This window comes from Haliaeetus albicilla, chromosome 7, assembly GCF_947461875.1.
Source record: "Haliaeetus albicilla chromosome 7, bHalAlb1.1, whole genome shotgun sequence".
Classification (NCBI taxonomy): domain Eukaryota; kingdom Metazoa; phylum Chordata; class Aves; order Accipitriformes; family Accipitridae; genus Haliaeetus; species Haliaeetus albicilla.
The window spans coordinates 41,236,648-41,261,022 of NC_091489.1; the positions used below are offsets into that span (position 1 = coordinate 41,236,648).

The following is a 24,375-nucleotide window of genomic DNA, read 5'->3' on the forward strand; positions in this document are numbered from 1 at the left end:
GGCACTGAGTGTGTACAAAGGCATGCAGGGACATGTGTGTCCGTGTGGGCTATCTGCAGGCCTTTGGGGTGTGAGCATGGCCTCCAGGGTTATAGGGGTGTGGACCCTCGGCCGCAGCACCCCTGGCTCAGCACTGCCTGTGGCTGGCTGGGGTGGGCTGGCGCTTCCCGGGACAGCACCCAGGGACTGAAGAGGGTGCACAGGGCCCCACAAACACCGCTGACACTGATCTCAGCACCGCCTTACTGGGTTGCCAGAGCAGATCTGCAAGCAGCAAGAGGGTAGGTATATATGTCTGTGTGTGTGTGTGCATGTCCATGCATGTGTGTTACACAGCCAGGCAAAACCAGGTGGTGCTGGGCTGCCCTGCCAGCACAGCCTTCTCTGGGCTTTTTTCTCTGTGGGGCTGCTGATGTCCCACTCCCTGCACTGCGCTCTGTGTGAGATGGCAGCAGCTAAGCATGGCAGGATTTCACTCTGGAGCAGGACTTGTCCTTGCAGGCTCTGGTTGCACAGCCAGGCACCAGCTGGGGATGCAGAGCCACCAGGTGTGTCCAGAGGACCGCTCCCCCCTTGCAGGACTGCTTGTAAGACCCCAAGAGCTTCCCCCCTCCCCTACTCTGTGTGTCCCTGTATTTGGTGGTACAGGTGGTTTTCCTTGCTGTTGTGCCTGCCGGCCCCTCTGCTGCATCCCTGAAGCGGAGCCATGGCCGCTCTCCCCACCCTGCTTGGCGGAGCTGGCGGCCGCTGTGCGCGGGGCAAGATGGGACAGGACGGCGTTGCAGGAAGTTACAGCTGCAAAACAGCCGCCTCCGGAGAGGAGCCTCTTCCCGGGACAGGGATGGAAAGAGGCAGCTGAGCAGCACCAGGCTCTCCTCCACGGGCCCTACAGGCTCAGCGTCTGGCAGCACGAGCACAGGGAACCGTAGGCTCAGCCTCCCTGGCAAGGAGTCCTGTTGGAGGTAACCCCATGGCTTTAGGCGCGGCCGTCGCTCTCGCCTCGCTCGGCACCAGCCTTGCCATTGCCCTGCACTCCAGGGTCCCTGCACTGCCAGGACCTCGGCCGCTGTGTCCCTCCAGACAGGGAAGCAGGGAGGCGGGAAGCCACAGTGACCAGAGAGCAAGGGCATGCATGCACCAGGGGTCCCTGAAGGGGGACTGTAGCAGGTGGGTGGCGCTGGGCCCTCCGCTCCGTGGCGTGCCCTGGGTGGCAGAGGGTGCCAGGAAAGGGCCGGGAGACGGGCACGGGACGCATCGGGGTTCGCTTGTTGCAAAGGCCTTGAGGCCAGCACACCCAGCTTCAAGGTCAGCTCCGCTGCCCCCACCCCCATGCCTCAGTTTCTCCATCTGGGTAACGTGACAAGGGACTGCAAAAAGCCTGGGCTGTGGGAGGTGTGAGCAAGCTGTCACCCTGCTCGTCCTGTCCTGGGGGAGGTCAAACGCGCGAGAGATTTGCACGCTGTCCCTTCATATCCGCTGGGGTTTGCTTACACCCTCCCCCCCCCGCACCCCGTGCCTCAGTTTCTCAGGATGTTGCTGGCTGTGAGCGCAACCCATGCTGCTGAAGGGTTACCCCGCTGAGCTGGGGCGGGAGCCTGAGTCAGCACCAGCACAGCCGGTTCTGCCAGACCGGACTATATCGGGGCAGGTAAGGCTGGGTAGGGTGCTGCTCCGCCACGTCCCTGGCAGCGGAGCTGCCAACCCTGTCCCGCTCTGCCCCACAGAGCTAAGCCCATGCAGGACAGCTGCCTGAGCACCCCGGAGCTGCTGAGCCCCTCGTCCACCCCTGGAGACGGGCACTTTGCCTGGGAAAAAATCACCCCGTGCCGGGCTGGACCCAGCGCAGCCCTGAGGGACCAGCTGAGCCCCCGCAGCCCCCTGCCAGCCTGTGCCCCGGCTACTGCTGGTTGCAGCCTCCCCGACTGCTTTAAATGGGAGGAGACTATGCTCAGCATCCCTGCGTGCTGCAGCCGCCTCGGCGGGGCAGGCCCGGTGAGAGGGCTCAGCGGCTGCCAAGGACACGACAAGGGCTGCCCGCCGGGGCACAGCACCTCTCCAGCAGGGCCAGCCACCACAGGGCAGCTCCGGGACACTGCTGGAGTGGGGGAAGCCACCATGTATGTGGATATGGGATCCCCTTTATTTTCTGCCCTTCCTAAGCCCCTCTCTGCTGTCTCCTCTCTCCCAGCCCCAGCCCCTGGTTTTACAGGATTTCATGGCAGTTTGGGGAGGGTGGTTGGTTTGTTCTAATGTAAAGCCCTAAAAAAAAGGCCTCAAGTCTGGGAGGAGGAAGCCTGCCCTCTCCCCAGCACTTTTGTTCTCTTGGTTATGATAGTTGTTATAGCTGTACTGTTACAGCCAAGTCTAGGCTAGTGACTTGGCTGCTGACAGGGAGGAGATCATCCCCTGCCCCTGGTGCCCTCAGTGAATTAGGTCGTTGGTCCCAACTGAGGCCCTGGGGGCTGGGATTAGGGGGCAGGCAGGTTTGCCTTGCAGGGTGAGTACCTCCTCCTCGAGGCCCTCCTTTGCTGCCCTCTTGGCTGCACCCCAGCCGAGGTGATGCCCAGGTTGGTCTGTGAAGGGTGCTGGATGGGGAGTCTGAGGCAGGATGTGCTTCTGCCAGCTCAGCTCTGGTACAGCTGACCTGCCACCCAGCCCACTGCTGCTCCCCATGGCTGGTGGGTTTGTGGAGTCAGATGTAGGAGTGGGTCATTCCTGATCCAGGCATCCCTGAGCTGGGGTCAGGGTAAGTACAGCTTCAGGCTGCAAAGCTGGGCTGGGGCAGGGAACTGGCAGGTTAAGGCACCCAGCCTGCCCATGAGCTGTGCCCTCTCTTTCAGGCAGAGGATGTTGTGGGCCATGCAATGCCAGAGCTACCTGCCCTGGGGCAGCTGGACGCAGCTGCGTCGATCCCTGTCAGGGAGCAGGGGGACCCGGAGTGTGTATCTGTGTGCTGCTTCAGTGCCAGGTGAGCTGGGCTCTATGCCTGTGGGACTGCGACCCTGAATCTGTCCTGCCCCCAGGGAACCCCTGTCCCTGGTAGACATCTCTCCCCAGCTGCACAGTGGAGCCTGTGCAGTCTGTGGGTCACCCCAGCAAGACGTGAAGCCAGTGAGCTTTGTGGTGTTAGCTCTGCTGGGCTGGAGAAGGCTATCCCTGACCCTGTGTGTTCTTTTCCCCCCCCAGGTGCTGCAGGCAGCTACTTCCTCAGGAAGGTCCCTCACACAAGTGACATCTCTCTCCCCAGGTACAGTGCCACACAGCTGGGGCCTGGCACATTCTGCCCTGTGGCTGTTTGCCACGGGACCTGGGCGGCTGAGCTGGCTGCCTTGGGACCATCAGTCCTCTGTGGGCAGAGACACTGCTTTGCCTCCACCTAGAAAACAACCCGGACCCAACTCCCTGCCTGCTCTGAATTCAGCCCAAATTCTCTGCCTCACCACGGGTTTGCTGAGGATGTATAGTGCATGGCTTGTTGACCTTCAAGTTCTCAGCTGTGCCCTTGCCCTGGCCCTGGCCCTGTGCTCTCCCTTAGTGCAGGGGAAGGAAAGGGTGAGCTGGCTCTACTCAGCACTTCCCATGGCACTCACCTGTGATCTGCCTACCCTGCCCCAGGCAGGGCTTAGAGTTGCTGGCCCCTGCCCTCCTCATGACACTCTGCTTCCTCTTGCAGGGGCTCTGTTCGCTACCAGGGAGGGTCCCAGGAGCACTCTGTCCAGCCCAGCTCCTCTCGCCACGGCCTGTCCCAGCTGAGGAACGTGGCCTCTTCTGGTAAGCTTGCAGTCCTGCACTGAAGAGGGTGGAGGGTCCTACACAGGGGGCTGGGGGCAGCTGCTGTCCTGGGGAGTGTGTGGGTTAGCAAGAACTGGGTTCTATCCTCCTCTCTGCAGCCAGCTCACTGTAGTGGCTTGGAGCAGGCAACTTCCCCAGTCCCTGGCCAGTGAGAAGCCCTTGTATTATCAAGCACCTTCCTCTTCTCAGATGCCATCAAGAAACACCAGAGGAGCCTGTCTGCATGGTTCAGCCACCAGCCCAATGAAGAGAGGCAGTTTGGCCCTTCCTTCTCACTGGATGCAGTCCACGTGGACCCAGTGATCCGGGAGAGCTCCCTGGAAGAGATCCTGAAGCCCTCGCCTGACCTAACCATCCAGAACCAGCTCCAGCAGCCCTGCAGCCAAGTTATCAGCCTCCAGAACCTTTTTGATGTGGATGCCTGTGGGCGGCAGGTGAAGAATGTGGTGCTGTATGGCACCGTGGGCACAGGGAAGAGCACCCTCATCAAGAAGATGGTGGTGGACTGGTGCCACGGTCGCCTACCCCGCTTTGAGTTGGTCATCCCCTTCTCCTGCGAGGACCTGTCCCATAGTCATGCCCCCATCTCCCTGCGGCGCCTCATAACCAAGAAGTACCAGCACCTCCGGGATGTGGTGCCAATGCTAGGCGCTTCCAACCTCAAGGTTCTTTTCATCCTCAACGGCCTGGAGCGCCTCAACTTGGACTTCCGGCTGGCTGGCACAGAGCTGTGCTGTGACCCCAATGAGCCTGTGCCTCCCTCTGCCATCGTGGTCAACCTGCTGCGAAAATACCTCCTGCCAGAGGTCAGTGTCTCCCTCCAGATCCTTTATGCTGGAGAAAGGCTGGGGGTGAGCCCTGGGGCCTTGCAGGCATGGCCACTGTGCTAATTGCTTATAGTTCAGCTTGACTGTAAGCGAACAGGCAGCCTCCATTCCTGGAGGGACTCGCCAAGGTGGCCTCATGTCACTGTTACTGGTTTGTCTCTGTGGGATCTTTGGGGAGGCCTGGTAAGGCAAAGAAGGCAGTCTGCTGGGCTGTGGTCTTCCAGACTTGATATATGTCTAGCAGGGGATGGGGAAAGCTCTTCTGTCCCCTCTGCCTGAGCCAGATTCGAACCAACACCCTTTGGGCAGCAGCTTCTTGAACCCCAGCCGCTGGGTGGTGTGATCCTTGTGCACCTATATGTGGGTTATGCACTTGGGACCCTGCTGAGCTTAAATTAAAGTCACAAAGGGAGTACCTCCAAACTCACCCAGCCCTCTGCTTCCAGGCCAGCATCATCGTCACCACACGCCCATCAGCGGTGCGCCGGATCCCTGGCAAGTATGTGGGCCGCTATGCCGAGATCTGTGGCTTCTCTGACACCAACCTGCAGAAGCTGTACTTCCAGATGCGTCTCAGCCAGCCTGGCTGCAGTGGAGAGAACAGTGCAGGTAGCAGCTCAGGTGAGCAGGAAAACTTGGTGGAGATGTTGTCAAGGAACTTGGAGCGCCACAACCAAATAGCTGCTGCCTGCTTCTTGCCCTCTTACTGCTGGCTGGTGTGCACCACACTGCACTTCCTCTACTTCACCAGGACAGTGCCTCCCAGCCAGACCCTGACTGGCATCTACACCAGCTTCCTGCGGCTCAACTTCAGCGGGGAGGTGCTGGACAGCACCGACCCCACCAACATCTCCATGATGAAGTACGTGGCCAAGACGGTGGGCAAGCTGGCCTACGAAGGGGTGATGTCCCGCAAGACCTGCTTCTCAGAGGATGACCTGCAGCAGTGCTTTGAGGTGGAGATGAAGACTGAAAGTGAGCTCAACCTCCTGGAAGTCTTCCGCAGTGACGTCTTCCGCTTCTTCCTCACTCCGTGTGTGCAGCCAGGCAAAGAGCACACCTTTGTCTTCACCATCCCTGCTATGCAGGAGTACCTGGCAGCCCTGTATGTGGTGCTGGGTGAGAAGAAGACCCTGGCACAGAGAGTGGGGAAGGAGCTGTCAGAGGTCATTGGGAAGGTGAGTGAAGATGTTGCTGTCGTTCTGAATATCATCTCCAAGGTGCTGCCCTTGCGCTTCCTGCCAGTGCTCTTCAATCTGCTCAAAATCTTCCCTCGCTACTTCTCCCGGCTGAGTGGTAAGGACCGGGATGCTATTGCCCACACCATGGCAGAGGAGCTGTTCAAAGAGGAGGACTACTACAACGATGATGTCTTGGACCAGATCAATTCCAGCATTCTGGGTGTGGAGGGCCCCATGCGCCACCCTGATGAAGCCCCTGATGATGAGGTCTTTGAGCTCTTCCCCATCTTCATGGGTGGGATACTGTCCCGCCGTAACCGCGCCATCCTTGAGCAGCTGGGCTGCTCCATCAAGAATCTGGCAGCCTTTGAGATCGCCAAGGCCATGAAGAAGACGGTCATCAGGAACAGCCGCAAGGGCCTGCCCCCCTCCGAGCTGATGGACTACCTCTTCTTCCTGCATGAGTTCCAGAACGAGCGCTTCACAGCTGAGGCCATCCGCTCCCTCCGGACTGTCAACCTCTCATCCGTCAAGATGACCCCTCTCAAGTGCTCTGTCCTGGCATCTGTCATGGGCACCATGTGCCACGAGGTGGAGGAGCTGAACCTGAGCTCCTGCAACCTTGACACCAGCAGCCTGAGGATCCTTTTCCCTGTCCTGCTGCGATGCAAAGCTCTCTAGTGAGTACCACCTTCTTCTGCCCTTGGGCAGTGCTCAAAAATCGGGCTCTCCCTCACCTCTGCCCATCACAGGGGTACACTAGGAGCCCAAGCATGGCAAAAGTAGGGGAGGATATGCATGCCCTTGTTTATCCTCAGTGCCGACCTAGGGGACTACAGCTTCCAACACGCAACACTCCTTGAGCAACCTTGCTAGGGCACTGCATGCTGGGATTTGCAGTCCCAACAGACCCTCCTGTAGGACTCTTTGGGCAGCTTTCTGCATCCGGTACCACAGGCTGGGCTGCCAGCTACCCTGGCAGACCCAGGTCCCTCCCATTGCTTGGTCCCTCGGAGCCACCCAGCATCCCTCTGCTATTACTAACCCTGGGCAGGAGATACACAACCAAAGGTGGGAGTCTGGTCTGCACAAAGGGATGGGTTCTGTTCCCTCCATTTGTGGAACTGCAGTCTTCCTGTCGCCCAGGGGGTGGCGAGCCGTGCTCAGCAGAGACGGACTCGGCTGTGCAGCGGGGCTGTGCAGCACTTCCTTCCTCCAGATGTTCAGGAGGGCTTGGTGGGGTCCTAATCCCTCCTCAGACCCTCACGCACCCCCTGCGGACCCTGCACCCCCTTCCCCTCCCTCGCTCCTGCTGGCACTGCCTCTTCTGGCTGATGCCACCCAAGCTCTGGTGCGGTTTCACCATGCTCCCTTTTGGAGAGGAAGCCTTGCACGGCCTTGTCTGGGGAGCCCAGGTACGATCTTGATGGGGAGGGCCAGGGAAATGGAGAGAGCAGGGTTGCCAGCCCCACAGGTAACAGCTGTTTCAGTCCTGCCACCCCCATGTCTTGCTCTGCATCAGTCTGCAGCTCAACAGCCTGGGCTCTGATGCCTGCAAGGAAATCCGTGACCTGCTCCTGCATGACAAGTGTGTGGTGAGCAACCTGCGGTGAGTACTATCTCTGTCCTTGCATGAAACTGTCTCTGCTGCCCACCGGGTGCCCTGGCCCTGGGCTCCCTGCCCAGCCTTGGCATTGCCCTGAACTCCTCTGTCCACAGGCTGGCAAATAACCCCCTGGGCAAGCAGGGGGCACAATACCTGGCCGAGGCACTGGCAGGCAACCGCTCGCTGACCCATTTGTCCCTGCTGCACACCGCGCTGGGGGACCAGGGTGCCGAGGTCATTGCTCAGCACCTGGCCACGAACCAGCACCTCCAGGAGCTCAACCTGGGCTACAACTCCTTGACGGACACAGCAGCCCTGCGCGTGGTGGAGGTGGCCAAAAAGCACGCAACACTGGACAAAGTGCAGTGAGTTCTCTCTGCCCCATCTCTTCTGTCTTGCAGGCAATGCCTCCAACCCAGTGTCCCTCCCAGTGGCAGTGAGCGGGGAGCCTCCCTTTGCCTCTGCGTCCTGCCTCCCAGCCCTCACAGTGTCTTCTGCTCCTTTTCTTTCACCCTGCAGTCTGTACTTCAATGACATCAGTGAGGACGGCAAGCAGGTACTTCACAGCCTGCGCATGGACCGGGACGGCGTCAGAGCGCTGGTCTTCCTAACAGCAGGCACCGATGTCTCTGACTACTGGTCCAACATCCTGAATGTGGTGCAGAGGAACCTGCCTTTCTGGGACCGCGAGCGGGTTCAGCAGCACCTTGCCCTCATCCTGCAGGATCTGGAGAGCAGCCGGAGACAGACTGCCAACCCCTGGAGGAAAGCCAAGTTCCTACGAGTTGAGAGTGAGGTCAAGAAGATGCTGGGGAAACTGCAGCATGGGACCCTCTAACCTGCTGTCCATCCACCCGGCCAGGAAGGGAGCAGTGCTGCTGGGGAGGAAACGCTGGAGTGCGGCCCAGCAGCACATCCCCTGCAGCCTTATCCACGTGGAGATGCCTAGTGGTTGGGTGCTACCAAGGCTATCAAAGGTGCTGGGTATGTGGGGCTCAGCCCTCATCTGCGGGCAAGGCTGAATTGTGGGAGAACGGTACAGAAACCAGGCCAGGAGCAAATGGAACTTGTTCTTCTGGGCTTGTAGAGACCCAGCCCCTGCACCCTGGCCACTGCTGACCTGGCCACAAGCCACAGCAGTGGCAGAGGGGCAGGACTCAGGCTTGCTTGTGAAACCTTTGGTAGCATTAAAGTGCACCGTTTTGTTTCCACTGAAGCACACTAGTGCCAAGACTCGGTCTCCTCTCCAGGCCTTTCCTGGGGGAGGAATGCGGAGGTACTGGTGCAACCATCCTTCCAGCAGCTGGAGTGGAGGGCTCTGGCCCTTCCACATCTCATGGGGCTAGGATGGGGCAGCCCACTTCTGCTCCAGCCCATGCTGAACCAGTTGGTCTTCCCCACCGTGGGCCACCCTTGGGGGCAGCTGGAAGCTGGGACACCAGGATCTGTTCCCAATCTGGGTGTCCCAAGGTGCTGGTCCCTGCTCCTAGCTCTGCTGGGTGAGGGCTAGCAGTGCCCCAGGGCTGGGAGGGCAGGGGAGACATCAGGGCTGTTTAACCATTAAACCTGGGGCGTCTTGGAAGAGGCGGGGACACTGGCTTCCCTGCCACTTCACCCTGTACCTTGCTCCCTCTCACATTCCCTACAGCCATGAAGCAAACAAAAGGTATGTGCCGGGACAGTGGGGCTTTGTCCTGCAGAGACCCTTCCCCACGAGACACGCATGTCTCCAGGTCCTGCTTCCACACGGAGCAAGGCAACATCAGAGCCCAGGCAGGCCATGGAAAGGAGCTAGAGGCATCCAGGAAAATGCAGATGGACATTGTGGGAGCGCTTGGCAGGAATCTCCCCTTCTTGGGTTTGGGGGTCCTTCTGCTGGAAAATGTGGGGAGCGGTTTTATGGGGAGGTACGCAGGGAAAGGCCTCTGTCTCCATCTCCTGGCTCCAGCCAGCTCTCTGGGGCCCTGATGACCCTTCCCATCCCGCACTCAAAAGCCCTGTAAACCCTCAGGACTGACCTCCATCTGCATACTGCCGCCTGGCCCTACTTTGCCCCCGGTGCTGCAGGACCCCACTGGGCTGGGCAGTGGGTGCGCATTGGACAAAAGCAGCAGGTGTCCTGCTGCTTTGAAATGCAAAAGGACACTAGAGGTGGGGCCAAGGGCCAAGCTCTGCCTGGGCACAGGCTGTAGCGGGGGGGCAGAGTGGCTGGGGGGGGCTGCGTGGACTCAGCAAACCTACCTCACCTGGCGTGGCATGCTCAGCCTGCGAATGGACAAGCCCTGAGTGCTCGAGAGCATGGGGTCTGCTCCCGGCCAGCCACCTCCTGCACTGACCTCTCCTCTCCCTCTGCAGGGCTCGAGGGTGACAAGAAGTCCATCATGTAAGTGCTGAGCTCCCCCTGGTTGGGGGCTTCCTGGGGCTCATGGCCCCACAACAGGGCTGTGCCGGGGCACAGCCTCAGCTGAAGTGGTATGGGTCACGGCTGCCAATCCCAGCTGCCTGCCCCAGGAGGGTCTTCCCTCAGTTGTTAACTCAGGAGAGATGTGGGGGACAGTCCAATAGGGAGATCCTCTTGTGGCTTTCCCCAGGGAAGAGGGAGGCACTGGAGCTGTGGCTCCAGCTGGCCCTTTCTGGGAGGAATGGGGCTCCCCATGGCAGGGCCAGGGAGGGCGGGGGGAAGGCCATGCTGCTGCACTAACGTGGCCTCTCCTGCCCTTTATCATTTCAGAAAATTTGAATTTAACCCCAAAGATGGGATCGACAACCCTGCCTTGTCGCTGACTGAGGACATGGGTAAATACCCTTATCTCCCCAGGGCATCCCTATGTCAGCACGGGGTTCTGGCAGCTGGGCATCGTTGGGGTCCTGGACTCTCTCAGCTGTGGGGACATGAACATGTAAGGCAGCGGGGATGGGGAGACCCTAGCCCAGGGTGGGGTAGAGAAATTGTGTTAGGATCCCTGCGGGACCCTGCTCACGGGCTGTGCCCCCACACAGATGGCAAGGGTGTGGGGGAGCCCCGCTTCTTCCTCCTGAGCAAGGGCAGCACAGAGACCTTCGGCTTCTGCCTCCACGAGGAGCTGGGCTGCCAGGGCCACGTCATCCGGCAGGTTGAGATGGGGGGTCTGGCCCAGCGCAGGGGGCTGCAGGATGGGGACCGGCTCCTCCAGGTTAACGGCCAATTTGTGGATCATATGGACCACCGCAGGGTAAGCTGGGAGCACTCTGGGGCTGTGGGAATACCCAGGTCCTCCCTGGCCAGGGGCACAGAGAGTGCCGGACCCCACTGCCCCCCGGGGCCCTGATCCTGCAGGCTGTGGTTGGAGGGGCACCCTGCCCAGGGTTCACAACCTGGGTCCTTCCAGGTGGTGCAGAAGATCAAGGCCAGTGGCAACCAGGTCCTACTGGCGGTGCTGGACAGCAACTCCTACGAAGCAGCCAAAGCCCTGGGCAGGGACCTGTCACAGATGCTGCCAGCTGACATCCGCCCACGCCTCTGCCACATCACGCGGGACAAAAGAGGGTTTGGCTTCAGTGTGTCGGGTCCAGAAGGTAAGGCAGCCAACATGCCTGTGCCGTGAGCCTCCCCCATGCAGCGTCCCTCTCGCCCCGGACTGCCTCTTCTCCTCCCTGCAGGCATAAAGGGCACCTTCCAGCTGTCGGTGAGGCAGGGTGGGCCAGCGGAGAAAGCAGGGGTGCCACAAGGCTCCTGGCTCCTGGAGGTGAATGGGGCCAGCGTGAGGAGCTACTCACATGCACAGCTCACCAGAAAGGTACATGCTCCCGGCACGGCTGGGTGGGGGATCGGGGGTGGCAACATTGCTGAGCACCCTGCATTTCCTATCCAGCTTAAGCAGAGCACCAGCAAGGTGACGCTGCTGGTGGCGTCCAGTGCTGTGGAGGAGTTTTACCGCCTGCGGGGCCTGCGGATCACAGCTGCATTGGCAGATACCTCCTGGCTCCCCTTCAAGGTCCGGGAGCTGCACATGGTGAAGGGTCCAGCTGGCTATGGATTTCTGCTCAAGGAGGATGACTGCAGCTCAGGGGCCACAGGTGAGGGAGCTGAGGGAAGCAATCTCTACCTGAGCAAGGCATGTCTGAAGGTCAGGAATAGCTGCAAGCCCTGTGCCTGCAGCAGAACCCTGTCCCCATCTGCACTTGAGGGTCAGCAGTGCCAGTTCTCCTCTGGCTGAATGCCTCTGTAAGCATCTCCCCACCCTCCCTCTGTCCTGCTGTGGCAGGCCAGTTCCTGTGGGACGTGGATGCAGGGCTGCCGGCTGAGCAGGCAGGGATGAAGGAAGGGGACCGTCTCCTGGCTGTGAATGGTGAGAGCATTGAGGGTCTGGACCACCAGCAGACGGTGCTCAGGATCCGCGCCCATGATGACCAGGTGACACTGCTGGTCATCGACCCTGCTGGCGATGAGTTCTATCAGTCAGTAAGTTTTGGGGACCCAGTGTGGTCCCGCCCTGGCTGGGGACCCCGGGGGTGCTGTGAAGCTGGATGGTGGGATGGGTGTCTTGCCCCCAGGCCTGCACAATGAGGTCCTCCCCAGGGGACCTGGCTCGCCGTGGAGTGCTAGAAGCTGTACGGCTATCCCTCTTCTGCTCTTTCAGATCGGGCTGTCCCCTCTGCTGTTCTTTGAGGACAGTGACCCTGCCTCAGGCTCCTGCATGCCCTCCTTGCCCTCTCCCAGTGGCTCCCCTGGACTCTGTCACATTGAGGTGGGACCAAAGGGACCTGGCTCCTGGCTGGTGGCTACTAGCAGCAGTATAGGGTTCACACAGGTAACCCCTCTTGCCAGGCCTTTGTGGAAGTGCTGCTCACAGCCTGGCACTGCTCTGAGTCCTGGCACCCTCCTGCCCTGCCTGTCCTAATATTTCCCTGGCACCTGTGATGCTGGCAGGAGGGGGCTGACTGGTCCCCTGGCCACAGGGGCCAGGCAGAAAGACCTCTTCAACCTGCCCATGGGGCAAGGGTAGAATGTGGTGGGGTGGGTGGCTGTGTGCTGCCCACAATGCCCCCACTGTGTCCCCGCAGAGCCCATGCCAGGAGGAGCAGAGGAGGCTGCACCAGGCGTTCTAGCAGCCCGGGAGCACTCTGCCACCAGCCAGGCTCCGCCCCCACAGCACCTTGACCCAGGCCATGTCCAGCCCATCGGTGCCCCCCGCCTGGCTCCCCGGAGAGGGCATGGCCATCGCACACACACCTCACAGCATCACACCTCCCAGAGACATCTTCACTGACCGAGGCTGGCTCCAAGCTTTTATTAACTGAGGTGGTGACTTCTTGTAACCTGAAGACAGACCTGTGTCTTTGCCTGTGCAGCTGCCTCCAGGGTTATCTAGGGACATTGCGCCGAAGCCCTTGCCCACCTCCAGGCTCTGGGAGCTCCCAGGAGAGCTGAGGCATTGCCCTCCACACCATGATCCAGGGGACTGGGGAGCCTGAGGCTTGGCTCAGCCCAAGGCTGGTCTTTGGGCCACTGTGTGAAGGGGAAAGGAGCAGCGGAGGCCAATGGGGCACTGGAGGAACCCCCCACCTTTCAGCCTGTTGGCTGAGGACTGCCCCTGCATGGACATCTCTCTTGTGCTCCTCCTCTCACCCTCCCTGTGAACCTGTGGGCAGTGAGTGTCTGCCACCCATCACAGCACTGTTCCTGCATCATCCATTTGGGGTGTGATTAAAGGACAAATCCACACTGCTGTTCGTGTGATTAATGTTATGGAGAGGACTGTGACTCAGCACTGCATCTCAGGGCCAGACAGGAGTCATCTTCTCTTACCTAGCCCGGGGCAGCTGAGATGTTGGGCAGTGGATGTGGGAAGCTCTCCAAATGTGCAGATAGGGAGGTAGGGGCTGAGATCCTGTCTGGTCCCGGAAGCCCCAGGGTACTATAACTACAGGGGGTTGAGGCCAAACTCCTGTATGCACTCCTTGTGCTCCATGGCAATGGTCATTCCTACCTCTTCCCAATGCTGGCTGGCCTCTGCCATCTTGGCCAGCACAAGGTCCAGACTACCCTGGTGGGAAAGAGGATGGTGAGGAGGGGGGACCATGCTGCCGGGGGAGCCACCCACAGCCACATCTATGGAGGCCACTCACATGGAGGTTCTTCTCATACTCCCTTTCCATGGCATCAAGCCTGCTCTGCAGCTGGGCAATGGTCCTGTACCTCTCTGCTACTGCCTGGATGGCAGTCTCCTGGGTCTGCGGGCTCTCCCTGAGCCCAGTGGCTGTAGGGTATGGGGACAGAGGCAGGGGACACTGAGCACGTGGGCACAGGAGCCTGGCACTGCATGACCAGTGTACAGGAGGGTGCAGGCAGTGTGTGGCACAGCCCCTGCCCAATCCCCTTCATCCCCAGGGTGGTAGAGGGCTCTGGGACAGGGGTGGGATCACAGCATCCCCTTTGCAGTCAGCATCTCCCAAGGTCAGGGATGCAGTGGGAACAGGGTTAGGCTTTGCCTTCAGCTGCTGCCATGCTGACAGCACAGGGTGAATGACTCCCATCTCCCCTGACTTCCCCCAACTGCACTTTGCTGCCCTGGAGCGAACCCCATCCCCATCCACCAGCAAGGGGCAGGCATGTCAGGGGGCCATACTGAGCTGCTCCTGCAGGCTCTTCACCTTCTCCTCCAAGTGCTGGCTGTGGGCTGCTGTCTGCTTCTGCAGGTCTTGGTATTGCTGGGTTGTTTGTGGGAGCCAGGGAAGGGAGAAGGGGACAAATATGGTCACTATAGGAGGGACAAGCAGGTGGTCCCTGTGCTGGGATCACAGCAGGGGCTCCAGCAAGGCCTGACATGAGAGTTCCCCTTGCAGGGTGACGCATCAGAAGCAGCTGTGCATGCACCCTCTCCCCACCTGGCAGGGCTGTGATAAAGCTGGAGGGGGGGCAGGAGGGAGCCCTGGAGGGAAAGTTTTACCTCTCTGTTGAGCGTGGGAGAGTGAAAATGAGCACGGAGTTTTGCATGTGGCAAAGACCGCAAACCTCTGGCTGAGGTTTTACCTCTGCTAAAATCAGTCTGTTCTTGAGCACTAACGGAAATGGCAAGGCAATGACTTTTGCAGGCAGGGAAGCCTCTGCCTCTGTGGTCTCTTCTGCCTGTGCTAAGTACAGGCATCTGGGGTGCAACGAGTCCATGTCCAGAGCCTTTGCATGGGAGGGAGCTGGGCTAGCCAACAACAGGGTGATTTGGGGCTAAGCAAGAGGAAGGCCGAAGGGAGAGGTGGGGTAAGCTTGTCTGGCTTCCCCCAGCAGCACCAAGGTGTGGGGTCCCTGCATCTGTTCCACTGCCCCTCCCACCTCTGCCCTCACCTTCATGAATGTCTCGCTTGTCTTCCCGCGCCTGCTCCAGCGCCTTCTCCAGGTCCTACAGCCTCCACTTGAGCCTTTCATTGTCAGCTTTTGCCTGCCAGGTCATGTCCCTCCAGGGAACTGTGAGCCAGAGACGCAGAGGACTGCCATGGGGACAACGTGCTTCCTGACAGGTGACCCACACCATGACCCTGGCCAGAGCATGGGCAGTCAAAGGGCACCATCCAACCCATACTGGGTGGCTATTCCCTGCCCAGTACCTCCTCAGTACCTTGGCCCAGCAGTGACTTATTCCTAGCCTTTCTCTGCTCCCAAAACCAGGGGGATGTGGACACCTCCTCAGCCCATGCCTGGCCCCAAGCCCTGCCTGAACCACAGTGAATCTCATAGCAAGAAACCTTCCCTTCGCTTCAGCCCAGCACCATGCTAGGGAAGCATTTCCAGGGGGGTGCCCCACTGCAGCATCCCTACCACCTCCCATCTGCTTTCATCATTGCTCCTCTCTTTCTCTGCCACCTCTGCAGCATTGCTGGCCTCTGTAAGCAGCTGCTGCATTGCACACCAGGGACTCTTGGGACAGCACAGGCAGCCCCTGGGGCTGGAGCCCACACGCAAGGGAGGCCATGTGCCATCCTCTGGCATGACTTGCTGCTGGGAAGGGCTAGTTCCTAGGAAGTACGTGCAGGGTAGCGGGCATCCCTTGCTTGACCCAGCCCCTGGCTCCTCCTGACCTTACCCAGGTGCTCTTTTTGCATGCCAACCTCCAGCGCTGTTTTCCTGTGCTTCTCTTCAGCTTGGCTTTCTGCAGCCAGAGGGAAGAAGGAAGAGAGAGTCAAGAGCAGCTCTTTAAAGGGGCTTGGCCAAGGGACACCAAGGGCTGTAAATGGCCCAGGGGAAGTGTGCCTTGGGATGTTTGCCCCAGGAAAACTTGGCTGGGTCACACCTCCAGCTCAAACACCGGCACCAGGGCAGTGTTTGTGCAGACACCTGTCAGACACAGAGTCAAGGTGTAGCCGGTTTTACCTGAAGCAGCTGCCCTGGAGAGATGCGCACTCATTTGGTACTGAGGGCTGGGATTTTGCAGTGAAGATGGGGCAGTAGCCATGGTGCATAAAGGCTTGGAGACCCCTTCCAAAACCCCACCCCAGATGCTTTTCCAGCCTGGTACATGCTTGCACTTTCAGAGACATGTAAGAGAGGCTGGGGCCTGACAGAGCCACTCTCTTTGACCTCCCCCTGGATCCTGCTGGGCTGGAGGGTGCAGTGGGGTGCACGGTGCTTTTGGCAGGGCACTGGACCCCTCTGTTTCCTGTATCTCATCAGGCATAACTGTGCTGCTGCCCTGGCACAGGGTGAGCCAGGCTGGGGGAGATGCAAGAGCCGCAGCCAGCTGTCCTATGGGGCCGCAGTGCAAGTCTTCATCCCAGTGCTCCCAGCTCCTGCTTCCAGGAGTCCCCACTGGCACTGGGAAGCAGCAAGGGAGGGACATGAGAGGCACATTCCTGCTGGCTGGAGGGACACAAGGCCCCAGACTCACCTCCTATGTGTCTCTTCTGCTGTTGCCTCACTCCTTTTCTCCCTTTCCCTTTGCTCTTTGGAGGCATCCTCCTGCAAAATGATACCAGTGCACTCTCAGCAACTGGTGATCACGCACTGGACTTTTGGGGGAGAAAGGGGATGCAGTGGGCCCACCAGCACATGGAGGAAGAGGCCCCTCCTTTCCCAGGAAGCGAGACTCAGAGACATGGAGCTGCCATGTCTCCGCCAGGATAGCTCTCCTGCCAGTACCTGTCCTGGCTGCTAGCACAGACCTCAGTGCCTCAAGATACAGCAGCTGCCTTTGAGGTAACCCCTGCTGTTGTAGCAACTATCTGCAATGAAGGCAGGTTGTTATCTGGCCCAAAACCTGCCTCTGCCTTGCAGCAGCTGAGCATCTCATTCCCATGACAGAGGTGTGGATAGAACGCGCCCTGCGCCCAGCAGAGCACCAGTATGGTCTGAAGCTGGCCCCGCTCCGCAGCACCAAACTGGTCATGTTTGGCTGCAGGATTGTGGAACACACCTCCGATCAGGTATGCTGGACCTCATCCCACTCACATCCCAGAGTGGCAGTCCCAGAGCAGCCCCAGCACGGGTCTAGCTGAGCTGTGGGGCAATGGGGACATGGTGGGGAGGATGACTTTCCCAGGTCACAGCCTGAAACAAGCCTGGCATCTTCCTCCCTTCCTGCCCTGGCTCTCCCCTCCGGCACACCCTACTGCTCAGTGCTGCAAGTTTTGCCTTGGGGACTGTGGTTGGATTTGGATCTTCTTTATACACTAACAGAAGAAGGAAAGGAGAGGATTTCAAACTGCTGTTTCTGCTCAGGATGCAATTAACCCCAAATACCTGGGAGTGAGCAGGTGATTCCTGGGTGCACTGCAGTTCTTCAGCATGATGCAGACCTTGTTGCGTGGTCAGGGCAGCAGGAGCCAGGCAGGCGGCAGGAGCAGGGAGCTGGTGCGTGAAGAGGCTGCAGGGCTATCCACTGCCAGGGCAACATGGGGACGCCTGGCAGGGACACACAGTCCTGCAGAGGAGCTGGCAGGGTGGCAGGCTGGGTGTGGAGAGCCAGGGGAGCTGGGCCTGGGCCAGGGACGATGGTGGGGACCCTGTGCACATGTGCAGGCACAGAAGCTGCCATGCACTTTGTGTACACCCATGCACACGCATCTGAAACCACTGCCCAGCCACGCAGAGCTGAGCAATTAGAGGGGCATCAGTGTGTGCACAGGCCTGGCAGCTAGCTGGCAGGCAGTGTGGAGCACGCAGAAGGGAAGGGGAGCACACACTTACGCCCAGCCTTGGGTGGCACAACCAGCAAGGGACCTAGACACTGCTGTCGCCCACAACCACACATGAAATGCACACAGGCGGCCAGAGGCACCCAGGCACCCAGATGTGCTCTCAGCTGCCAGCCGCCAGGCTGGAGGGAAGCAATTTCAAAACAACCAGCGTGACATGGCTTTCTGGCACAGTGGTGGCAAGTGCTGAGTATGGCCCCAGCCCTGGCAGGGGCCTGAGGGACAGAAGCAAATGGGACCCCTGCAGAGGGGTGCTGGAGTCCTCTTTCCTAAAGGGAGGGAACAGTCCCAAACAAAAGCAACCTTTGCTTGAAGTCTCACATGTAAATACAGCCACGACTTGGAGTGAATCATGCCCAGAGAAGCAGATAGTTAGGAATGCAATTGCTCAAGCATGTTCCCTGATCTCTTTGGATTGGGGCCATGGTGATTTTTATATTTGGCTCCACAAAGCTGGTGTAACCCTCCCCAGCCCTCTCCCCAGGTACTTGTGGTATCCCAGAGCTGGCCACGGCACCCTCCGGTGGTCAATCCGGCTTGACTATTAGCCAGAATCCATTAGCATCTAATGGGAAAAGCCTCAGGAACACGGCCTCAATAAATGTTGACATATTTGAGGTCAATATAATCCTTAGGAAAATTTGCCCAGGTAATTAAAGCCAGACAAGGAGCTGCCTGTCCCAGAAATATTTACCAAGCTTTACCAAAGGCAGCAAAATCAAGACAGAGAGTTTTATAACCAGTCTACACAGGGCTCCCTTGCTATATCTAGTGCTGCATGCTGCTTCCCGCTGTCCCGCCTACCTGACACCTCAGCAAGCCATGTGCTATGCAGGAACTCATCATGAGCCATCAGCCAACACACAGCCCTGGTCTGGGGCGGAGACTCGTGGAGGAAAGCAGCACTGGAGCCGGGATGGCATGGGGCAGCACAGTCCTTTGCCGTGACACAAGCAGGCTGATGTACAACGTGCATGGGCAGCCAGGGCAGGGATAGGAGGAGAGGGATGGCATGCACAGCTCCCCTGTTAGCAGCACCACAGCCTGAGCACAGGGTCCTGTGGCCATGCCCCGGGCTGGCAGGGGCTTAGCAGCCACAGCAGAGCACGGCTCGTCCCTCCTGTGGCAGATGGTGGACCAAGGCAGTGGCTTTTCAGTGCTGCTGTGGCTTTGCACACCTGGCACTCCGGGGGTCCCGGCTCCCCTGTGAGAGTGGGTGCCACAGGAGAAGCAAAGGGGTAAGCTCTGTCGTGGGGTTCATCTCCAGTGCGGACCCTAGCTCCCACGAGGCTGAGGCTGCGCTGTCTAACCTCCAGGCCTGACCCCAGTCTCTGGGTGCTCGCGCTCCTCAAAGTGAGGCTGGCCAAAGTGCAGCATTTGCTGTTTTGTTTTGTCTTCTTTCCTCCTTGAAGCCTGTGCTGTGAGACTGATGCCGTGCTATACCAGCCTCAGCTGTTTTTTTGCAAAGCAAGTGTTGTTCTGCCTGGGAAAGGAGGCTGAAAAGAGGATCTGAAGGCAGTGAAGAAACAGAAGTGAACTTACTTTCGAGCCCATGTCGTAATTTCTGAAGGTTTGGTGTTGTCAGCTGTGCAAAAAGATTGACCTACTCCCCTTTTCCCTCCCTGTTCTTCTGTCTGCTCTCCCCCTGCCGCCCCGGTCCGTGCGCGCTCCCGCCCCCAGGGACCTGTTGGAGCCGGGCTGCCGGTAACGGGGGGAGCAGCTCCAGTGGGCTTTTCCTTCCCCTGCCTTTGCAGAGGGAGACGCCCCAAAGACACCGACAGCAGGCAGGTGCCTTCCAACGGCACCGCAGCGCTACGAGCTCTTCCCAGTTCCACCTCTGCGAAGAAGATGCTGGTTCAGCTTCCCTGCGGCTGGCTTTGCTCCCGCCCGCCGCCGAGCGCGGCCCCAGCGGTCCCGGGGGTGGGTTGGGGTCGTTTGCTCTGCAGCGGCGGCGGGCAGCCCCGCTGCCGAGGGCTCACTTTGGGCTGCTGTCCCCGCCATCGCCCCGGGCCGGGCTCGGTTCCCCTTCCCGCCCGCTGCCCGCCGCGGGGAGAGGCCGCTCCCGCGAGGGAGGAGGCCGCCCGGCAGAGGCGCAGCGCGGTTGCCGGGGCCGCTTCCCCGTTTTCGGGCTGGACGTCCGCCATTCGAAGAAAAGGGAACCCGGCTGCTGGAAAGGGGAAACGATCCTGTTTTGCAGCCTCCGAAACCGGCGCAGCGGGCCCGGGGCAGGCAACGGCGGGCGAGCTCTCCGCCGCCGGGCCCGCCTCTGTCCCGCCGCCCTCCGCGCCGCGGAACCGGGACCGGGACCGGGACCGCGCGGTCCCGGCGGCGGGCGCGGCCCTCGCCGTTCCCATGGCGACCCGACCCCGCCCCGCTCCGCGCTCCGCCCGCCCGCCCGCCCGCACCAAACATGGCCGCCGTGCCGCCCTCGCCGCCGCCGTGCGCCTGCCTCACGGCGGCGGGGCGGGGCCTCGCGGACGGGCCGCCGCTCGCCCCTCTCTCCCCTCCCCCCCCCCGCCGCGGGCGCGGGCTCCGGCCAATCGGCGCCCGCTCCTCCCCGGCGGAGGGGGCGGACCCGGCCGCGCGGGGGGGAGGCCCCGCCAATCGGCGCTCGGCGTGGCCGGGGCGGAGGGCGGAGCGGCGCTGGAGCCGGGCGCCCCCGCCGCTGCCGCCGCCACCGCCCGCGGCTCCCGCTGCTACTGCCGCCTGCCCGGCCCAGCCCGGCCCGGCCCGGCCCGCGGGAGCGCCCCCACGCCCGGTTGCCCTGAAGGGCTGCGGCCCGGTGCCGGACGGGGGCGACGGGCCGGGCGCGGGTGTGGGCTCGCTCGCGGCCGCCCCCCGCCCCCGCGCCGCCCTCATGTCGGCGCCGCTGAAGAAGGGCCCCGGGGGGCTGATCGGGCTCATGAAGGACGCCTTCCAGCCGCACCACCACCACCTCGGCCCGCACCAGCCCGGCGCCGTGGACAAGAAGATGGTGGAGAAGTGCTGGAAGCTCATGGACAAGGTGGGCCCGGCGGGGACGTCGGGCCGCCCTGGGCAGGCGGGGAGGGCTGTGGGGCGGCTGCGGGGGTCGGGCTGGGGCGGAAGCGGGGCGGGGGGGGGCTGGGCTGAAGCGCTTGGGGAGGTGGGGTGGGGGTTGGGGTAGGGCTGGGCTGAGGAGTTCGGGGCGATGGTGGGGGCGGAGGGGGCTCTGTGGGGTAGGGTAAGCCTGGAGCTGCAAGTTTGGCTGGGGGAGAGAGCGGTATGGCTCGGGGTGGGGCTGGGGTGAAATATTTGGGGGAGGGACACAATAGCTGTGCGGGTGCAGGATAAGAGTGCAGCGCTTTGGGGGGGAGATGTGGGAGCTGGTGGAGAGGCGTGAGGTGCAGGAGAGGCCAGAGGCGGGAGGAGAGTGGGATGCAAAGACTGGAAGGTGTGGAGGGAGAAGAGCAGCTCTGCAATGGATGAGCTGCATGCAGGGCTGCGGAGGGAACAGGTTGGAGAAAGGGGAAGATTTGGGGTGGAGAAGGAAGGAAGGATCCTCCTCAAGAGGATCTGGGATTTGTACCATCATATCCTTCTAGACGCTGGGGTGGGCACTGGTGGTGCTGGTGGGAGGAGAGGCTGCGTATGGGTAGGGCCTGGTGGGGAGCTGCAGGTGCATCCTGGTGGTGTCAGCAGTAGGTCCTACCTGTGTATAACTGCACGAGGGAGGAATCTAGGACTTGTTTGCCTGAAGATGAGCCTTGGCCTGTGATAGAGCCTGGTGTGTGGGTACTGGATGGTGGGGCTGAGCATCTGCTTTGTGGCAGTTCAGATTATTCTTTTCTGAGTGAATAGGGGCATGTTACTGAGCTCGGTACAAAGCCTTTTCCTTAAAACTGGGAGCCTGGTAAAAACTGTAAAAGTCTGAATAAAACCCTCTCCAATTAATGCATGTAGTTACACAAAGATAAGGAATATGAAATCTAATGTTAAACAACAAAAACCTGTGGTGCGGGAATTGGAAAGGCAGGGGCACTGCGCTCTGGGGTCATTAGGACTCTCCCCTCCTCCACCTTTTAAAATGCCAGGAAATGGCTATTGCCGCGGGCGGGACACCAGACCTTTTGGCCTGATGGTGTGATGGGGTATGGCAGTTGATTTACTAGCCCGGCTAGGTGTGTTGGTAAATGCATCGCTTTAAGAAATGCTGGTGAGTTGTTAGTGAATGCTAGTGTTATTTACAGAAGTGAGCACAGGCATCCAGAAGTGGGCATAAAATAAAAATCTTCTAACGTTTTTCCTGAGATTTTGATTGATCCTCCGATGTTATTACTGTTCAGCCCTGAGAATTGAGACTAGGCTTGACGAGGGAGTCTAAAATGTGCAGTGCATTTTATATTGCTGGGTTCAGGGCCCTAAAAGTAGTGCAGAGTAAGAGCATCGCCAAAGTTGCCTGCAGTCCTTGGGGAGTGTCACCTCCCCACCTTCTTCCCCTCTGGGAGCAGAGCAAGCAGGGCTGATGGGCATACCTCATCCAATTGCCCTGCAAGCTTATGCATTTCAACTTTTCTTTCTCTTTCCCTGCATTGTTTATGCATGCAGTGTCTGAATCTCCTGCAGTAAATGCTAAAGCAGGCAGAGTAGATGACTTTTTTAAAGGCATATTCAATTATGTTCATGCCAAGAAATCACTTTGTGTTGGCTGGCTCAACAAAAGACATGGTTTATAGTTGTGCCTTGCTGTGCTTGTAATGAGCTTTGATCACCTTCTACAGAGAGAGATTGGGATAAAGAAAAAAGTCTTTTGAGAAGTGCCAGTGGCTTTCTTACAAGTATTGAGGGCAAGCATAAGTGCAATGTGGAAGAGGTAGTTTGAGCATGGAAACGTGATCCTCTTAGAAATAAGTTTAACTCACAGATACACCTTGGAAGAATGCATGTCTTCATTCTTGTGCATGTGATATAGATGTGAATGTTAACCTGTGTTTGACCTCATAACCTGGTCTGTTCAAAGGAAAAGGTTGGCCTGAAAAAAAACTTTGATTATCCTGGCATTTTGGATTGCAGTAGGATGATATTTGGGGGGGGGATACTTGCACAGCTTCAGACCTGCATAGCCAGTCCTTGGCTGTATACCCTCTCCATCATGATACCGCTGACAGAAAAGCTGAGGCTACTGTTGTATTTGTCACAGGTTAAAGTAACCTCTTTTAAACGTGCACTGTCTAAACAGTTGTGCTCGTAGGCAGCCTCTGAAAGCTCTTAGGTGTAGGCTTAATTGTTAACATCTTAAAGAGTTAGTTGTTCAGTCTGATTTGTACAGGAGGAAAGATTCAGCTGTGAAAAGCCTTTCAGATTTCAGTTAGACTTTAGTTGTGTTCTCATAAGCGTGTGTAAGTACATCTGAATTAAAAATCTTTTTAGTAGTGTAGCAAATTGCCAGGCAAACACAGTGCTCGTGAAACTAGTGGTGAGAAGGGCTAAATGAATGGGAGGTGTTGAAAATGGGCTAGTTTTATGGGCCGAGTAAATGAAATTACAGGTGCAAATAAAAAAATACTTGTGTGCATATTTAATAGATGATGTGTTTGCCTTTCAGAAACGTGTGCTGTATCTGTGTGCGTACAGTACATTCATGACCTGATTCCTTAGTCTGCGTAATTAGCTGGTATTGTCAAAGCATTTGTGCATCTCTGGTTTTGGACGTGACTGATGAATTTCCTATGCAAGTTGATTCTTGTCCAAATATTTTCCCCATAACGTTCTCCATAAGCTGCCTGATGTATTACTGTCTTTCAGATTCTTTTGCTTGAAGTTCTAATTTTCATTGGTATTAACTGTTCCTCCTACAGTTGCATGTGGTCACATATAGCATGGACATAAAATAGCCTTTTTCATCACTGTGCAGCAGGATGTTCACCTTCAGCTGAATTAGGTGACGTTTATGCGTTTTATCTATGGAATAGAGGTTAAATGTGCCTTTGGAAGCTGAATGTGTTGCCAGATGTCTTACGAGCCTGCAAGCTTGCAGTGACGAATAGCACAGTAAGCAACATAGCAATTTCCTTGCAGTGTCTTGAACCTAGTAAAGTGTATAGATTGGTTCAGGTGGGAGGAACTGCTGTTAATTTGGTTTTATGATGCTTGCTCCTCTTATCACTGTCTCTAGCAAATAAAGCAGTGCTTAGTATAAGAAAACATGATGTATTCGCTGGTGAAAACAATTTGTATTTTTTACACAAAAGGATGAGATTACAAATCGGTTCTTGCATATGTGATCTGGGCAGCAGATAATGCAGACCACTTGAGTTCATTGCTGTGGATGGTATTTGAAGAATAGGTGGTGTAGTCATGAACCGCTTGGGATGAGGTATACGGGATGTAGCAGAAGAATGGTAGAGTACATGTAGTAAGACATGGAGGTGGAAGACGAGCTTTGAGATAAAGCTGCTCTAAACAGCATACTGATGCCATTCAGTTTCTAAAACTGATATAGAGAAATGCCACTGTAGGTCACCTTCATTGTAAGTAGAAGAGAGGCCAAATACAAATTCAGTAGGAGATAAGAGAAGTTTGAGTAGGTTTTCTTTTGCTGTTGGTTTAAGATGAAATGAGATGTGATTTCAATAAAGAAGTTAGCTATTTAGCTCTTAAAGGAAGGGAAGGACTATCACTTTTCAGAACCACACTGAAGGGGTCTGAGCTGGAAGGGAAAAACTGTTATCTGGTACAGCAGCACCTGGGGGCTTGTCAGGCCTGGAACTCTGTGACACTGTCCTTCCCCCCCCCCCCCATCTGAGGCAAGCAGGTAGGTGGTGTCTGTGCTGGGGACTTTCTGCCG

General features: G+C 58.3%; 4 protein-coding genes across 9 annotated transcripts in view; 3 read left to right on the top strand and 1 right to left on the bottom strand.

Moving 5' to 3' along the window:
* Window positions 1-691: 691 nt before the first annotated feature.
* NLRX1 (NLR family member X1) lies at window positions 692-8,622 on the top strand. Of its 4 annotated transcripts, XM_069788016.1 has the most exons (10): window positions 827-962; window positions 1,522-1,648; window positions 2,841-2,968; window positions 3,187-3,247; window positions 3,674-3,771; window positions 3,982-4,598; window positions 5,066-6,480; window positions 7,323-7,409; window positions 7,520-7,771; window positions 7,926-8,622. In XM_069788016.1, exons 3-10 carry the CDS (start codon window positions 2,848-2,850, stop codon window positions 8,242-8,244), a joined length of 2,970 nt encoding a protein of 989 aa, XP_069644117.1. In that variant the 5' UTR covers window positions 827-962; window positions 1,522-1,648; window positions 2,841-2,847; the 3' UTR covers window positions 8,245-8,622. The 4 variants fall into 4 exon arrangements, with proteins under 4 accessions (XP_069644118.1, XP_069644117.1, XP_069644116.1 ...); XM_069788017.1 differs by lacking the exon at window positions 1,522-1,648 and having other exon boundaries at window positions 692-962; XM_069788014.1 differs by lacking the exons at window positions 827-962; window positions 1,522-1,648 and adding an exon at window positions 1,702-2,117.
* On the top strand, window positions 8,256-13,110 carry NHERF4 (NHERF family PDZ scaffold protein 4). Of its 3 annotated transcripts, XM_009915515.2 has the most exons (10): window positions 8,256-8,390; window positions 9,762-9,789; window positions 10,138-10,202; window positions 10,407-10,618; window positions 10,775-10,961; window positions 11,046-11,182; window positions 11,258-11,462; window positions 11,651-11,847; window positions 12,026-12,196; window positions 12,450-13,110. In XM_009915515.2, the coding sequence occupies exons 1-10, from the start codon at window positions 8,348-8,350 to the stop codon at window positions 12,492-12,494; spliced, it is 1,290 nt and encodes a 429-aa protein (XP_009913817.2). In that variant the 5' UTR covers window positions 8,256-8,347; the 3' UTR covers window positions 12,495-13,110. The 3 variants fall into 3 exon arrangements, with proteins under 3 accessions (XP_009913817.2, XP_069644119.1, XP_069644121.1); XM_069788018.1 differs by having other exon boundaries at window positions 12,026-13,110; XM_069788020.1 differs by lacking the exon at window positions 12,026-12,196.
* DRC12 (dynein regulatory complex subunit 12 homolog) lies at window positions 12,657-16,331 on the bottom strand. Its single transcript, XM_069786134.1, is given in 7 exon segments — window positions 12,657-13,432; window positions 13,515-13,645; window positions 14,015-14,107; window positions 14,728-14,847; window positions 15,464-15,529; window positions 15,645-15,714; window positions 16,158-16,331. Coding segments are annotated over 7 exon segments (777 nt in total). The 3' UTR covers window positions 12,657-13,309.
* A 3,896-nt stretch (window positions 16,332-20,227) lies between these two features.
* CBL (Cbl proto-oncogene) overlaps window positions 20,228-24,375 on the top strand; it is a 46,054-nt gene continuing 41,906 nt past the window's right edge. The window contains exon 1 of the mRNA XM_069788021.1: window positions 20,228-20,574. Coding sequence (XP_069644122.1) covers window positions 20,428-20,574 — 147 coding nt within the window. The 5' untranslated portion in view covers window positions 20,228-20,427. The remainder of the gene's footprint in view (window positions 20,575-24,375) is intronic.

Bases quoted from the DNA above. Each gene is read 5' to 3' on its own strand.
- NLRX1 (XM_069788014.1), top strand. From the start codon at position 1,735: ATGCAGGACAGCTGCCTGAGCACCCCGGAGCTGCTGAGCCCCTCGTCC. The intron at 7,410-7,519 runs GTGAGTACTATC...CTCTGTCCACAG, and splicing joins TGTGTGGTGAGCAACCTGCG to GCTGGCAAATAACCCCCTGG. The intron at 7,772-7,925 runs GTGAGTTCTCTC...TTCACCCTGCAG, and splicing joins GCAACACTGGACAAAGTGCA to TCTGTACTTCAATGACATCA.
- NHERF4 (XM_069788018.1), top strand. From the start codon at position 8,348: ATGCCTAGTGGTTGGGTGCTACCAAGGCTATCAAAGGTGCTGG. The intron at 10,962-11,045 runs GTAAGGCAGCCA...TCCTCCCTGCAG, and splicing joins CAGTGTGTCGGGTCCAGAAG to GCATAAAGGGCACCTTCCAG. The intron at 11,848-12,025 runs GTAAGTTTTGGG...CTGCTCTTTCAG, and splicing joins GCGATGAGTTCTATCAGTCA to ATCGGGCTGTCCCCTCTGCT.